At 35.7% G+C, this 17,398-nt stretch overlaps 1 protein-coding gene and 1 non-coding gene across 14 annotated transcripts in view; both read right to left on the bottom strand.

Moving 5' to 3' along the window:
- kirrel1a (kirre like nephrin family adhesion molecule 1a) overlaps positions 1-11,262 on the bottom strand; it is a 76,499-nt gene extending 65,237 nt beyond the window's left edge. For 11 of the 13 annotated variants that reach the window (XR_015494649.1, XR_015494648.1, XR_015494647.1 and 8 more), the window contains exon 1: positions 11,027-11,262. Coding sequence is in view for 7 of the 13 variants with exons in the window: in XM_087259052.1 (XP_087115178.1) it covers positions 11,027-11,075 (49 nt within the window). In the remaining 6 variants the exon portion in view is untranslated. 13 annotated transcript variants of the gene reach the window in all.
- A 3,433-nt stretch (positions 11,263-14,695) lies between these two features.
- On the bottom strand, positions 14,696-14,769 carry trnar-ucu (transfer RNA arginine (anticodon UCU)). Its single transcript has one exon. It is a non-coding gene; the product is annotated as a tRNA-Arg (tRNA).
- Between the last annotated feature and the right edge of the window lie 2,629 nt (positions 14,770-17,398).

The raw sequence follows: 17,398 nt of genomic DNA on the forward strand, positions 1-17,398 counted from the left end.
TGGAAAGAGGGAGAAGGGAAAAATGAGAAGACTGAGGGAGTGAGGAACGACAAAAGAATGAAAAGCAGAGCGAGGGCCAGAACAAGGGGCCACTCCACAAAACCATTTCTGGAAAGAAAGGAGATGTGCGATGCAGGAGTGAGGGCTTATTTTAAAGGAATAGTTCAGCGAAAAATGTTTATTCTGCCATCATGTCCTACCCCTCATGCTGCTGTTTCTATGTCAAACTCAAAAGCTGAAAGTTTTATGAACATTACCGTTGCTGACTTGCATTCAGACTAAGACCAAGAATGTAAACTGAAGTTTTCAGCATTTAAAAAGTGTAATACATGACCTATCAGCCCTTCAGTAAGTAGCAGAGACAGACCTAGGTGTTAAAATCGGTGCCAAAATAAATCTGTTTTAAATATTACTCCAAGTATGAGTAAAAATTTGACGATACAAAAGTACTCGAGTAGTGAGTATTAGGCTGTAAAAAGCTGATGCATTTACATATATTTGTGGATGTGTGTAAATGTAACATTCTTTAGTGCATTTAGTTATTGCCCAGCAGGCACACAACGTTATAAGACATTAATATTAGGTTAGATTTAGGTTGTGATGTCAGGTGACCAAAATTCAATGTCTAGCCAGCGTCTAAAGACAGCGTTATTTTGATTACCAATAATGACGTCAAATGACATTGATATTTAGTTTATTTTAGGTTGTGTTAGAAAGTGACCAAAATCCAATGTCAAGCCAACATCTTAAACCAACATCATATTGACCAACATCATACTGGTATGGCAACCAAAAACCAACATCTGATGGATGTTATATTGGTAACGCCCACACGCTTTAACATTGTAACATTAGATGTTGATATTTGGTTGCTTTTACGTTGTGTTAAAAAGTGACAAAAATCCAACATCGAGCCAACATCTTAAACCAACGTCATATTGACGTCAAATCTTGAAATTTGTTCATCAGATATGGCAACCAAAATCCAACATCTGATAGACGTCATATTGGTAAGGTTCACACAACGTCAGGTTGAACGTTGGACATTGACGTTTTCAGCCTGACGTTGGGTTCTGATGTCAACCCAATAGTATATGTTTTAAACTAAAGTACTAAGAAAGATATTTAGGCCCACTTGTGAAAATGGAGAAGAAAACACAATAGAAATCAGGGACCTTGTCAGGGACAATAGAAATCAGTGCATAATAAGTGAAATAAAGTGTAGAAGGATCCCATGGGCTGGACATGTACTGAGGAGAGGACATGCTGATTAAAGAAGGTGATAAAATCTAATCCTGAAAAAAGATGACCCCATGAAAGACCGAAACAAAGATGGTGGAATCAAGTAAAGGTGGACATGGAGAGGATTGAGGCTACGGAATAAGATGCGGAGAACCGATCAGACTGGAGGAGTTTTGTTGGTGTGGCTAAATATCAACTTCGATATAAATTGCCCAGGGAGTAAGAGTAATTCATGACCTATACATTAAATGTCATAAAGTAGATACAGTCTCTTTTATGCAAAAATATATATTTAACAATGCAATACTAGGTTGTTTTAAGGGGACACAACAGTTTTTTTGACAAGTTCATTTATCTTATAGAAGTAGTTCATCCAAAACTTCCATCATCATTTAATCACTCTTTACTTGTTCATTCATGAATTTCTTTATTCTGAAAAAAAATATGCTGGAAACCAGAAGCCAATAGCTATGCTCCTGTCAACCTATTTTTATGCTCATTTTAAATATGCGCATAAAATATAGTTGATGGAAATGCCAAGATGTGTATCAATTTTAAAAATGCAAATAAATTTTAAATAAATGCAAAAAAATTGTTGACCTGAAACACTTTTACTGAACAAATTCCAGTATGTGCATTAAAAAAAAGTCAAGTGATTTTGTTATAAGACATCATGTCATGATAAAAATGTGTGTGAATGGTCAAACCAGCAGGCTGAGCACATTGTAAAGCATCTAAAAAGCTGTATTGGTCATTATAAAACTCCAGTATTAGTGTTATTATATTATTAATTACCTCCAGAACTATCAAGAGTGTCAGCGCCTCATGGCTTCAAACGCCACCACTTGTTCATTGCGTGTCTGCATCATCTTCTGACATACAAGTAATTTATTAAATGAAGAAAAGATTGAAGCAGCTTCTCCAACCGCAGTAAATTCTGTCTTTACTGTTGATATGTGGCGCCAGTTAATTAGGAACTGACAATTTTGTTCTCTTTGACTCGTTAATGCTGCTTTATTCACACATCTTTCATGCAAGGTTCCAGCTTTGCTCATAAATTTAATTCAGATTATTGGATGGAAACTTAGCTAATGACTTCTATAGCATTTGTTTTTGCTATTAGTCAATGGCTTTTCAGCTTTCCTTTAAATATATTTCATTATGATTAAAGTATTTCAATAAAAAAACATTTAAAATGGACAAGTTGACCTCAAAATCTGAATCATTTAGATCAACCAATGAAAATGACTTCTTATCACCCAAATTTTATGGACTAAATTTATGTTTCTTTTATTATTACTTTAGGTTTCAAGCTTGAATATTTCAGTAGCAGTTCTTTGTAGCCACATGGTCAACAAGCGTTCTTCAAGATTTTAGTGTTGTACATGCAAGTTCAGATTCCGAATAACCTGACATGACAAAGGAATGCTCATTTTTAAACATGAAAATGTAATGGCGAACGCGAATGAATGGAAGGCTGTTTGTCTGAAAGGAAACGTGGCATGTTCGAAATAGTTTCAATGAGAGGGGATGTGGGAGCCCCCTAAAAGAGGCGAGGGGGTGGGTTCAAAGATCCTCGTCTAAGCTGGGCCTTTGAACTTTTTCCCCCTCATATTCATTGGAAGCGAGAGAAAGAGAGAGACTGGAGGAGAGAGGGTGCGAGCTGCCTCTTCTATGAGAGCAGTCAGGCATGAGTAATAATGCCTTTTTCTCCCTCTGGCCTAAAGCACTCCCCCCCTTTAGTTCCCCTTCACCCATCCACCCCCCCAACAACAACAAAAAGAAAACTCAAATCTTTGTCAATGCAGTCCCAGGACTTCACCCACCTGTCCCTCAGTACAGTCTTTTCTTACAGGCTCACCTCCAGACACAACAACACCCCCACCCACAAACACACTACTATAGTTTACTTGCAAAATCAACTAGTGAGTGGATTGAATGTCTTAACAAATCATTGACTAATCAGGCTTTTGTTTTGTGATGCACATTTGAGTTAAACATGAGGAAGAAATGTAGTGTGGGTATTAGGGCTAGGCGATATGGCGAAAAGGCTATCTCTATATAATCATTTACCATATTGAACGATAACGATATGTATTTCGATATAAGCAGTTAACACTTCCAGATTTAAAAATGTACCCGAACAATGACTGAAGCCACAAAAACTAGAGGGTCCATTAAATGGCATGACATTTTATTTTCAGTGGCCAAAAAATCAGTACATCTCTAATCTCAACACACTTCTAGATTCCCATTGTTGCACATTTCTGCTGTATGATTGGCTCCTAGATCAATATAGAGTAGAAAAGTCCAGAGCTTTTCATTGTTATTGACATAAATTTTATCGCTATTCAATTTAATATCGTTTATCAGCCCAGCCTTAGTGGGTACATACATAGACATATTCCGATATTCAATAATTCAATATAATGTGAAAATGAAAGTGCACAATATTGGTATCATGGCCATTTTAAAATACTGTAAATAATTTTTTATTATTTCAACTTTTAGAGTGTATGGACAGAATATGCACATGCAGTGAAGTTCATGACAGTGCCAGATGCTTAGACACTTAATTGGTTAGTTTAAAAGTTCAAATATTCATGCACTACATAATAAAATATTGACTGACAATTCTGTGACTATTGTATGTTAACGCGTTACTTTACCTAAACTCTCGATGAAAATATAAGCTTTTAATAATCTTAGCTGATGTTAATTTCTTAGTTAATTCCTAATAATAAGTCGTAATCATTTTATTAGATATAGTTAACAACTTATAAATTTCAGTTCTATTTTTTTAACTAACATTAACATAGTAATTGTAATAAGTCTGGCTGTTTCTCACAGTTGATGATTGTAATTCATTAACCAACAATAAAGAGATTGTTGTAAAGTGTTACTTTATTGTACTATACAATCCCTTTGCAGTTTAGTTAGGTTGAAACTGGTTTACTCTGAACATGAACAGTATGTATAATCAAGCAATACACTTTGTATTTTGTTGATTATTAATGTTAAAGTAATCTTTTTTGCAACTTAGGTCAATATTGTGATAATACCGTATATCGTGATAAAAGCTTCAGCAAATAAATCGCAACAAGAAGTTTGCTTAAAATGAATTCTGGTGCGATGTCCATTTCCAAACTAGTTTTGGTTTAATTTGACGGAAATAACAACACAACATGAAACAAAGACATCTAAACAAACCACAAACAGGACATGATGTCACTAGATGCCACCATAAAAATTTACAAAATACTCAAGCACATATGGTCACAAACAATGAGTATGTTTAGATGGACACCAATAATCCAATTTCAATACGATTAAGACAATACTCTTATTAAGAGTCGACCATGTAAACAGCAATTTTAATCCAATTGAGGTCGTAATCCAACTAAACAGAAATCAGATAAAGACAAATGGAGTATGCCGATTTTAGTTGCATTATTGATTTTCAGTACAGACATGTAAACACCGCAATCAAACTATTACCATACTGTAGAATTTTCGCTGCATTTTGCAACAGGATAGTTTATACACACACAGCTGTCTAACACTATTCTCTGCACCTACAGAGTCATTGAAAAACCACAGATACCTGCATACTGAAACGCATCATTTTTTTTTACAATAAGCTGTGCGATATTAAATTCCATTAAAACAACACTCTTCCAGCAGTTCATAGTTGCATCCAATATCTCGTTAGTCATGGGGGACATGCATGAAATGTTTCTGAATGAAAGTGAAAGTCCCAAACTGCAGTTTAAGTCGACAAACTAAAAATTAAACACTCAAAATTACATGAAACTCCGGAGGAAATGTGGATAATGCCGTGACGCAATGGCATTATTTGAATTATGTACTATAACATGTCATGAAAGAAACATTGAAAAAGTGAGTCATGTACAGTAAAAACCTTAATCAAATTATTGTCTTATTTAGATTAAGGCAAATAATTTAATTACTGATGTCCATGTAAACAGCCATTGATGCACATTTCAGTGCAAGCATCAACACTGAATTACAAAAAATAAATAAATAAATAAATAAATAATAATATACATGTCAAAACTCCTTCTAAAAACCCTGAACACACAAATGAATAGTTGTGTATTAAATAAATTTATTACCATGTATAAAAAATATATCACATACAATACATTATTAGGTTTAAGTGGTGCACAAATAGCTTTCAAAAACATGGAGTGCACCCGAATGGAATGCAGGGTCATGATCCCTATTTAAAAAAGTTGAACACTTTTTACTTTAAAAACCATAAAAAGAAAATGCAACACTCATGCCAGAGAGCACAGAATGGCTAAACATGGCATTTTTCATATGTAAATCATAAGCACTATATCAAGCAAATACAGGCCACAAACCTATTCCTCAGTCAGATCTACACTTTAAAACCCCAAAAGTTAAGGTAACTCAAACCGTTTGAGAAAACCAATTGCTACAAACCATTTAAGTTCAAAAACTAATCCTAATGAGTGCTGTGAACTTAATCCATTTGAGTTAAAGCATTTTGAGCAAAGTAAAAACTGATAAATGAAGAGAACTCAAACCAACTGAGTGCTGAAAAAACCCACAAATTTAAGGCAACTCAAACGTTTGAGGAAACCCATTGCAACAAACCATTTGAGTTCACATATTAACCTATATGAGTACTGTAAACTTACTCCATTAAAGTTGAAATAATGAGGTATTTAGTCAACACGGAGCTTAAAACTCTTTTCAAATGAGTAGAACTAACCTTCATCAAATGAGATAAACTACACTCATTTCACGTGATAAAGTTGACTGTTGGATTTCACAGTGTAATATTAAAGATGTAGTTCAACCAAAAATGAATATTCAGTCATGATTTACTATCCCTCGTGTTGTTATAAAACTTGGCTTTCTATTTACTGTTTAATGCACAAGAAGAGAGTCTGTTGGTAACCAACCAGTTTTAGTCAACGTTGATTTCTATTGCATGACAAAAGCACGTTGTCATTCCTCTTCTTTTATGTTTCACAGATGAATGTCATACAGATTTGAAACAAACCACCCTCAAAATTAAAATGTTATCCTGATTTACTCCCTCTCATAATGAAGTTATTTGTGGCTGCCTTTTCTATTTCTTGAAATCTCATTCTCAGTTGAGTTTGGGTCCAAAAATGGTGATTCAGTCCATCACATGACTGAGCGGTTAATGTGGAATGGAGTCCCAAATTTCCCCCTTACACAAATCTAGCATTCATCTATGAAATTTGCTAAAGTGACAAGTCCTAGTGACTACATTTAAGATTAATTTAAAAATCTCTTCAGTTCAGATCCTCTTGCATGAAAATTCTGTATAAGAAAAGTTTTTGATGGGAAAAAACTCTAGAGGAGATTTAATGAGTCGCTTCATGAGCTATTATTACAAAAAGAGCAGGTGTGTTCAATACAGATCTACCTTCAGTTTATTCCCACCTGCCTGTCATTTATATGTGAACCTGAAGACCATAATTAGCTTCTTCAGGTGAGTTTGATTAGAGATAGAACTCACCTGGAGCACACATCCACAAACAGGAAATACGCAATAGAAACAAAAAATTTGCCAGATATTTGTTTTTGGACCATCTTGGTACTCATTAAAAATAGTGAGCGATGACAGTTTGTAAAGAAACAATACTTATCTGCGCACTTTATGAGTAAATGCCTATTGACCGTATTCTGCGATGAGGAAGTGCACATGTTTTTGTGATTGTTTCAGAACTTCCGATTCAGTTACCAATGGGAGAAATGACTAAGAATAATAAACAGAAAATAGTCAAACTTCTTGCTTTACAAACAAGTGTGTTTGTGACAATACAAAAAAAATAGAATAATGTCATAAGAAAATATCAGTTTGCAACATAATGAGCCTTTTTTAATCGAACGTCTAAAAATCAACGGAAGTGAATGAGACCGGAAGTCCCAAGCCAAAAACATTCCAATGATTATGCCTGCTCACACGTGAAGAATAAGGTCTATAGACTGAACATGTAATACACATGCGCATGACATCACCATTTTAAGGGCTGTACGATATTGAAAAAAGTCATATGTGATAGCATGTAAATAATGCAATGTTTAATAATTAATTAAATGTTTAATAATGATATTTTACCAAATTATGAAACCATTTCATATGTTTATTTGAGGGAAAAGCAAGCATCACTACAACCTCTGAAAGTGAACAGCCGTAAAACAAATCTCACTCATTTTAACCAAAAAAAAAATAATAATAATAATAATAATAGTTTTATCAACTGGAAAACATCAACAACAATCAGAAAAAAATGTGGAGTTGCTTTTTTCTTAATATGACTTGCTTACTTCAAACTACTTATTTGAAATGAGATGTTTTTTTGAGGAACAACTTAATTTTTTTATGTTCAATCCACACATTTGTAAAAATTATTAAACTAACTTAATACATTTGTATTGGGACAACATGAAGAAATTTCGTAGAGCCCAGCATATTATAGTGTACAGTGTTTCTGCATTCATACTAAAGTTATTACAGATTCAAGAAAATCAACATATCCACTTTGCTTGGTTTCAGAGATGTGTTGATGTGTAACTAAATTGCCTGATGTGCTAAGAACAGTGGGCTACTAGCAGGTACACAAAGGTATACACTTGTATTAAATCACTCATTTATTGCAAACCATTGTAATATGTATCGTGATAGGCAAAATGTCAATATATTGCATAGTCCTAACAATTTTCATAAACTCATAGACGATAATAGTAAAGAACCTGCTATACTTGACACTAATTCAAAGAACTGAAATGACGTCATTTAAAAGAAAGAAAGAGTTTGTTTTGAATCTGTTTCAGCATATTCTTTTTGTTTCGGAGAGTTTGTTTTGGCTTGTGCAATGTAAAAATGTTGGGTTCCACACAATTCCTTCATGTTTAACATGTTACCTTAATAGTTTTTACAAATTTAAGCAAATTAAAAACAATTAAGTTGTCCCAAAAAACTTTAAGAATTTAGCTGTTTCAACTTATTTTAAATAGGTAGTTTGAACAAGCATCAAAAGTCATTTTTGGAGTGTAAAAACCTTTAAGCTACCATTGATCCATGGTGATTACACAGTGGGTGTCTTCTGGAAGTTCGACTGATTCATGTCAGGCAGGAGTACACAACATAAAAACGCATAATCTTTTTTCTTAAGAATATTTCATTTAATTATAGTAATTTTAACAATTTAATAATCAGGCAATGGAATCAGAATGTGAACACATATATATCCTAAACAAATAAATAAAAATAAATGTTAACAAAAAAGTGCAAGGTAAGAAGTAACAGAGGCTGCGATATCTACTACCAGATCTTTTTTTATTCGTCAGGCACCCACATGAAAAAATACTTTAGTAATTTTTTGGTGTACAGTGTTTTTTTAACCAACAATCAGCTCAAATGTTGCTAGAATTGGTTTATGTATAGACGATATAATGCATCACCAAAAATGATCGAGGTCATGTCCATGTGTTGTGCCATAAGTTGATACTTTATATTGATTATTTTGACAGGCCTACTCGCAGTATACCATCACTCAGCCTTTTCTAACTTCTTTTTACCTTCAAACGAAGGACAAAAACAATGTTTTTTGAAGAATAAGGGCCTTAAACTTGCTCCAAAATGCTGTTCCCATGTAAATGAATAAACAGTCAAAATTCATTAAAAAATGGATTATGTTGTACATATCCCTGTATACCTAGTTCTGCATATTCATTCCAGCTCTAAAAATGTAATTGTGAGTAACAAATAAATAAAATTAATGTTTTACTTCACAAAAACTCTTTAAACTGAGCTTTAGAGCAATTTTTATACATAAAAAGTACTGGTGAAATGGGAATTCATGCTGACATTGCATAAATGCACACAATCACTGCGCTGTTGTGATACTGGGTTGCATATCAAAAATAAAACGAGTACAAATCCTGTATTACGAATCAAGCTTTAAGTCCTAGAGTAACATGATTTTAAGTTAAACAGAGCTCTTTGTTTATACAGGGCTAAACGAAAGGACATGCCTGTACACCAGTGTTCCTGTGATTCATGGGACGACTGCAGGTTTTATTAGATGCATTGCTTCTGAATGACTCCTGGCTGCTATGATGAAGTGAGCCGGATGCTTAAACTCACATTAAAACAGTTTGTCACTGTAAAATGAAAGGCCTCTTCGTTACACAAGAATGTCATCAAAAACAAAACCCCAAAAATATACAAGAGAAGGGTAAGAATACAGGACAAGTTCTTCTGAACATCATCTGGCCAGTCTGATCTGCAATTTTTTAATGCATACGAAATTGCATCAAGTGCAAACAAAAGGATTATGTAGCTTTTTCCAACATGATGACAACAAGGAACGTCCGTTACAGTAGAATACGCTACAACAGTACCTGCTTGCTGTTTGCTATGCTTCATGTGTGTTTAAGGCTGACCTATATTAGCACACCGCATACAGCAACATTGAACAGTTATTAGGAGGACAACGTCGGCATTGTTTTAAGGTCATTGCAACCGCCTCTGCTGACCTTATAAAAGTCGTTCCGGTAATGAAAGAGGTATGTGAAGGGCTGTGTCATGTTGGCATCTAACCTGAGTGTATCATCGTTCTCTCAGCGCTGATACCTTAATACGTTCCACCTTAAGACATAACAGCAATAAATCATTGCAAATGACATCAGTGCATGTGCATTACTGTACAATTGTTCCAACAAAACCAATGCGGTCATCATTTACTCCTTTAAAAAATGAAAATATAATCAAATAAAATAACACTCAGCATCGAAATGAAGATTGAGAACAACATTTTTGGCTGTGTTTACCTTTCTGTGCATTAATTGAATCTTGCTACCTGTGCATTTCATTCAATCTGTGTTTCTGTGCTATAAATACTACGTAATGCTGAACAAAGCCATGTCTGTCTGGATGCCCATAATTATCTCCCCAAGATCTTTTCATACAGTGTCATTCAAAGCAGCCATCAAGAGTCACCTGTTTCGAAAGGTACATCTCGATGAATATGCATGTTTCTGCTTTGATTCTGGATCTTATGAGAAAGGGGTTACATCATACACCTTCCCGGGACAAAAACACGCCCCTTTACCTTATGATGGAGTGGTCTGTACCTGCTCTCTCACATACACACATGCACAGTGTGTGACAGTAGACAATGGGGAGGGTGTCCGCATAGGCGCGATCACGGGGAAAAAGATGCTGTAATCTAACAGGTAGAGAGCTCTCTGCTGTCGCCTAGCAACTCGCTGGATGCATTATTACAGGCGCACCTGGATATGCACAATGCAAAACATGAATCGGCATGTGCATTGAAGATTCAGATGATTCAGGTGCTGAATTTACCTGAGCGACCCTGAGAGGAGTTAAACAAAGTGGTGCGTTTCTTTATGCGGGAGTCTGGCGTGAAACCCCTGCATGCGTGTGCATGTGCGCGTGTCCTTTCCCTCCTCAAACCCCTCGACTAATTTGTATTCTCATGACGAGAGCATGTTTGACGGCAGGGATCGCTGCTCCTCAGTTTTCCGCACTGGCAGAGTTTCTCAGGGGCATCATTTGGTTATGAAGGGGACGAGCGGCGGTGTACAGGCAGGCAGCACTGCTAACTCAAAGGTCACGTTGCACCTTTATGACCGGGCAACCGCTATAAACTCTCCTCCTTCTGCTTTGTGTCCAATAAAAAAAGAAATGCTCACACAAACACAACTTCATGAAGCCGAGCGAGTCTCTTACCTCTGTGAAAACTCAACGCCAAACTCAGAAGCAGCAGCAGACCCTGCATGGTTCAAGTCTCCGCATGGGGAGCGTCAAATCCCTCCAAACGATGGATTATAATCCTTCCATTCACGTGTTGGCCGTGCGCTGCCCCTGTTCTCCCGCCTTTGCTACTTTTTAACGCATTTCTGGTGGCTTTTTTCTTCAGCCGTTCCCTCTTCTGCCCTCCTCTCTTGCGTCCTCAGCGACGCTCCGGTTTCTTTTTAGTGGCACATTCCTTGTTCATCTCTCTCTCTCTCTCTCTCTCTCTCTCTCTCTCTCTCTCTCTCTCTCTCTCTCTCGCTTGCTCTCTCCTCCCTCCCTTTCTGTTTCTTTTCAGTGATGTACAATTCACCAACGAGTCGTTCTCTTAAACTGAATCGTGTATAATTGATTCTGAAGAACCGACTCGTTTACGAGCGGGATTGAATCTGCTCTGAAGTTTTCGAAACAACAACAGCTCGCTGACTCGCAGGAAAAGTTCGCGTTCATTTATAACGTCGTTGTTTTATGACTGTTTAGTCTATTATGAAGAAGGTAGGCCAATCGCATTCTTTTTTTGTTTATTTAAACATAAAATTAGAAAGTTCCCCTAAAAATTAAACATTTAAATAAAGATAATTTACAAAATGGATTAGAATCATAAAAGCAGCAAATGGAAATAAAAAAGTTTTTAAAAAGCAGAGGAAAAAGTACAGAGGATTATTAAAACTAAATGAACAAATAAGAATACGTTTCAAATAATTTGTTTTGACTATTCTATTTTAGAGTCTCTATTCCCATAGGTCTGTTTTAAAAGTAGCCAAAAGTCTTCTGTAGCTATAGTTTGTCCATTTTTGTAGCCTATCTGTGATTTCTTTAAAAAACTTAATGTTTAATAAATATATTTAAAAAAAAACTATTTAGCCTATTTTATACAATATCATAGAAAATAAGTTTGGAGATTCCTGACTCATAAAACAAATATAAATGATTGATTTCACCATAATTACTAAAAGATATATGTTTTATTATACTTATTTTCAGTGTTCTTAGTAATATCCATGAGTAATATGTTAGATTTATGAACGTCTTCATATAGAACCTGTTCTTTTGAAAATAAGATAACACAAAAAATAGTTAGGCCTATGAATTCTTACACAATATATAGACAGGTGTGTGCCTTTTTAAATCATGTCCAATCAGCTGAATTTACCACAGGTGAACTCCAATTAAGCTGCTGAAACATTTCAAGAATGATCAGTGGAAACAGAATGTACCAGAGCTCAACTTAGAGCTTCACGGCAATGGCTGTAAATACACAGGTTCAACTTTTTTTCACATTGTCGTTTTGGGGTATTGTGTGTAGAATGCTGAGGAAATAAATTAATTTAATCCATTTTGAAAAAAGGCTGTAACATAAAATATGTGGAAAAGGTAAAGTGCTATAACTGCTTTCCAGATGCACTTTATGAACATAAAATTTGGGTAAAAAAAAAAAAAAATATTTACTGTATGTAAAGGCTTAATTTAGGCTACTTTTCCCAAATTTTATTTTGAATTTCGAACATCCTAAAGAAAATATATTTGAAAGAAATGGGAAGACTGAATATAAAATCTGACCAAAATCTATACGCAATAAAATAGGTTATTCGCCTAACTGTTTTCGAACCAGCTCTTTGAAATAAACGCTCGAAGGAATCGACTCTCGGAACTGACTCGCTCTGCCCGTCAGTGTTTCCTTTTACCCACCCGGTTCATTTGCCCTCCCTCTCTCAAGAGCTCACAGCGACAAAGAGCAGAGCAGAGACCCGCGGCTGCGAGCTAAACCTCCTCATGCGCGTCGCAAACACTGCACTCACATTCTTCAGTTTACCTTCACCTTCAGCCCTTCCTAATGTAAGGAGTAAAGACTTGAAGAATGGCACAATGTTGACACAGCTTAGCTACCCGCAGCTAATGAAGGCTACTGTAAATACTGTATATCAGTAAAGATGAAAACGCAGTGATCAATTTAAATTTCACAATAGATGCGATGGAAAAGAAATAACATTTTAGATGGTGCTTCTGTCAAATACAGTATGAAACTCTACTGTAATGATCACTTTTAGACGTTTTCTGATACACATGCATATGCTGAGGGAGTGCCTGCATATGTTTGTGAATTGTGCCATCTGTCGGACAAGATTCGAACAGGCGAACCGAATTTGAACTAGCGACCAAAATTTGGTTCACTTTTAAAAAAAAATGCAGTTTCACACAATTGCTTCATGTTGTCCCAACACAAACTGATTAACTTAACTCAATTGTTTTTACAAATTGAAGTGGATTAAACATAAATCAATCAAGTTGCCCCACCCTAAAAAAATCTATAATCTTGTTGATTCAGCTCATTTTAGATAAGTTGTTTGAACAAGCAGCAAAAATAGATTTTTGAGTGTTGATGATCACTTTAAAACCAAATACTATGGTAACTAAATTTAATTAGTCGATGCACTCTAAAAAAACGTTGAATTATTTATTTAAAAATAGGCTAATTATTAAGTTTAAAATAATGGGTGCTTTGTTGGGTTATTTTTTTACCTTTATTTGATTATTTAATAATAATTCAACTAGCTGGGTTAAATACTTGGTGCTTTGTTGGGTTATTTGTTTAATAACTCAACCAGTTGGGTTAAAAATTTAGTTTCAACAGTCAAATGATTTAACTGACACAGAACAGCTGTATTTTTATGCGTTTGTAATGTTGTTTTTGTGCAATACAGTTTATGTAAGCTCTAATGCAATAATGTTGTTGTTTTTTTATCAAATAACCTCTCCATGTCGTGTGTTTTATATCTGTTTCACCAGCACTCTCAATTGTTGATGATATACAAATGCGCACTTCATAGCTGATCTATATTTAAGCATTTTCAATATTTTTGAACTCTATGTAAAATATTTACACAGCTTTAATTATCAAATTATTAGTAGAAATAGTAACAATAGTAATACCAGAATGAAAAAAAATAACATTTAAATTTGATCAAAATAATCAAATATCTAAGTAATAATATATAACTAATAATAAACTAAATTGTATAACCCAATGCACTTAAAATAACAGAGAGTTTGGAAGGTGCTTTAAAAACCTATAGTTGGGTTATATGTTTGGGTCTTTTAAACTTAGTAAACCTAATTTAGCCTTTAAATGTCACTTTAAGTTGTATGTAACATTGACTAAACAACAATGTTATGACATTTCTGCTGCATCAAAATTAAACAAATTGACTGTCAAAAAAGCAATGTTTGTTGCAATTACCTTGATTTTTATTTTTATTTTAACCAATTATCTTTTTTTTTGGTCCATTTTAACATTTTATTCAAACACATACCTAATAAAACAGAATTTTAAAATCGTTACTTCGTTTATTTATTTTTCCATAGCTCAAATAATAAATAATTATTATAAAAATGAACATTCGGACACTGAATTGTTTTTCCAAAATAACATACATATTATATTCTACTTTATCTCAGTGTTTTCAGTGTTTTGTATTATTGTTCTGCATCCCCCTGATAAACACATACAGTTGCTGATTTTCTTCATGCCATTACACTCATCATCATCACATCTTTCGATAGCATAATAAAAGCAATGAAGATGCTCCATTTCCGAGAGCTGCGCTGCATCTCTGCCGGGACTCGAACCCGGAGCCTCTGGATTAGAAGTCCAGCGCGCTATTCCATTGCGCCACAGAGACCGAGCCAATAAAAATCGACCAGAGCCGCTTTAGAGACGCACTTCACTGGTTCAGCATCCAGCAGCATCAGGACCACGCGGAAGCCATTTTGGAACTCCGTGTGCCGCCAGTAGGGGGAGCTCGAAGCGCAACTATAGAGCAGCTCTGAGCCAACATGGCGGTCGAATGATATTCTGTTTGTTCAGCATTTCCCTTTACAGGCCTGTAGCCAGTCTGATGAAAGTGGACCTTTTTGCAGTTTTCACCTCATTATCTATTTAACTATAAAGTCAAGTATTTACAGTTTAAACACTAGATCTTAGTGACATTTTAAGCACTATTTATTTCTGGTTTAACTTAACAGTGGCACCAAAACATTTCCTAAAGATGTAGAATAAAGTAATATGAAAAAAAAATATTTATACGCATATTTTTTTAGCATATATTTAAAAAAAAAAAAAATCTATTTCAGTTTTTAATTAAAAACTGCCTCTAGTAATTTAAGTCCCTTTATTAATCTGAGGTCACCACAGCGGAATGAACCGCCAACTTATCCTGCATATGTTTTATGCAGTGGATGCCCTTCCAGCCCCAACCCAACACTGGGAATGGTATCGGCAAGTACACAAATTAAAATACTCCTATCGGTTTGTAAAGAAGTGATATCGGTACATCCCTACTATTAAGTAACAGACTATGTGCATAATTATAAAGATTAATTCGTTGTTTTTAAGTAAAATCATCTTATTGCTTTTAAGGCAAAGGGTTTACTCACTTTTTTTTTTGAAAGTCAGCTAATCGCTTTTTACAGTGTATTCAAAAGTCAACAGAACGACCAGTCATGCAAACAATTTAATTACAGGAACATAATGTTAAAGCAGTTAACTAACTCCTGTGTAATCTAGCTCCTGTTTATCTAACCAACCTTCTGTCTCGCTACAATTAAACCTGCACTTTAAGATCTCAAATCTCATGGCTTCTGGTACTACCTAGAATAGCAAAGTCTAGTAAAGGAGGTCGAGCCTTCTCATTTATGGCTCCTTTATAGCCTTCCTGATAATGTCCTAGGCTCAGACACACTCTCTCAGTTCAAAACTAGATTAAAGACCCATCTTTTTAGTAAAGCATACACTCAATGCATCACATAACGGCAATGATGCATGAATGTGCTCCACGCAGGTGAGCTGGCTTAACAACCATCTGTAGGACACACTCCTCCTTAATACACCAGACATTAGCCCCTTTCACACATACAGACCTTTCCGGAAAATTACCGGCAATTTTCCGGAAAGGTTGTATGTGTGAACAGGTCCTTTTTGAAAATACCGGTAAATTCGTTCTGGCTATTTTCCAGAAAGAGAAGTTGTAACATTACCGGTAATTTGCCGGAATGCTGCGCTGTGTGAATGCAGAAGGAAGATTGGCGGAAAGAGCGCTTGCACGTCTAGAACGTACTGACGTGAAACACCTGCTTTAGCCAATCAGAACTGTCAGACGCATTCACTTGCGCGCGGTTTATGAGAATAAAGCCTTTGAATATTTTTCCACACACCTTTAACTGCTAGATGTTAGTCAGATAACGTTTCTATGTTCCTTCTTAATGCTAACTGTGTAAATAATCATCGATAAAATGTTTATGATAATCCGTTGTTTGTTTACCTTCAAGCTTTGCGTGTGCCCGTGAGCGCCCATAGCCCCAGCACACACTCATATCATGAACATCTCGACATGCGAAAGTGATCCTCTATATGTTTTAATTGGAGTTGTACTCAATACCGATCAATCCGAAGAGTTTGTAATGTAGTCAAATGTTTATAAACACAAGCGCAGCCGTTTACAGCTCATTTCTGGTTAATGATGTCAGAATTTATCGGCATTTTGCGATGGATGTGTGAATGCTCTTTTCCGGAAAAATTCTGTAACGTCCTCGCCTGTGTGAACAGCGCTTTTTTGAATATACCGGTAAAGTCGTTCCGGAAATTTTCCGGATATTTACCGGTATCACTGTGTGAAAGGGGCTAATTGAGTTAGAAACTCTCACATGCTTTACATGTTTGATTATATAACTATTTTCATTTATAACGCCCTGTTTTTGCATCTCGTTTAAATACACTATGAACAGCAGCTATGCTTATTTTCTTTATGTCCACCTGGCAATAATCATTCAGAGGTCCCTAGAGACTATGCAGTGCCCTTGATGCGATCCAAGACCTGTGAAGAAATGATCCCAAGGTATTCATAATCCTGGACCAGGCTGTATCCCAAGCTGATGCTGTGGTGGTCATGGAGAAATGAAGTGCTTGAGATTGATTCATGAAAAACCACCGTGACAACAAGTCCCTGCATTGATCCTGTGAGCCAGCCTGACGATCCTGCCGATGCTCTACTCAGCCTAGCAGTTTCTCCACGATGGACATCCAGCTTCTCCAGCCTACGGAGTCTAGACTGCAGCTCCATACAGGAAGTCTTGCCAGAAGAATAATGGTTGTACCCAACAAAACCTAGTTTCTCTCAAGGTTTTTCTTCCCCTTCGCTTCATCAATTGGTGAAGTTTTTTTTCCCTTGACGCTGTCACCACTGGCTTGCTTGGATCGAGACTTGTGGAGCTGTGCATCGGTGGATTTGCTCTACAGTTTGAACTTTCAGCAGA

This window comes from Danio rerio, chromosome 7, assembly GCF_052040795.2.
Source record: "Danio rerio strain M-AB ecotype USA chromosome 7, GRCz13ab, whole genome shotgun sequence".
Classification (NCBI taxonomy): Eukaryota; Metazoa; Chordata; class Actinopteri; order Cypriniformes; family Danionidae; genus Danio; species Danio rerio.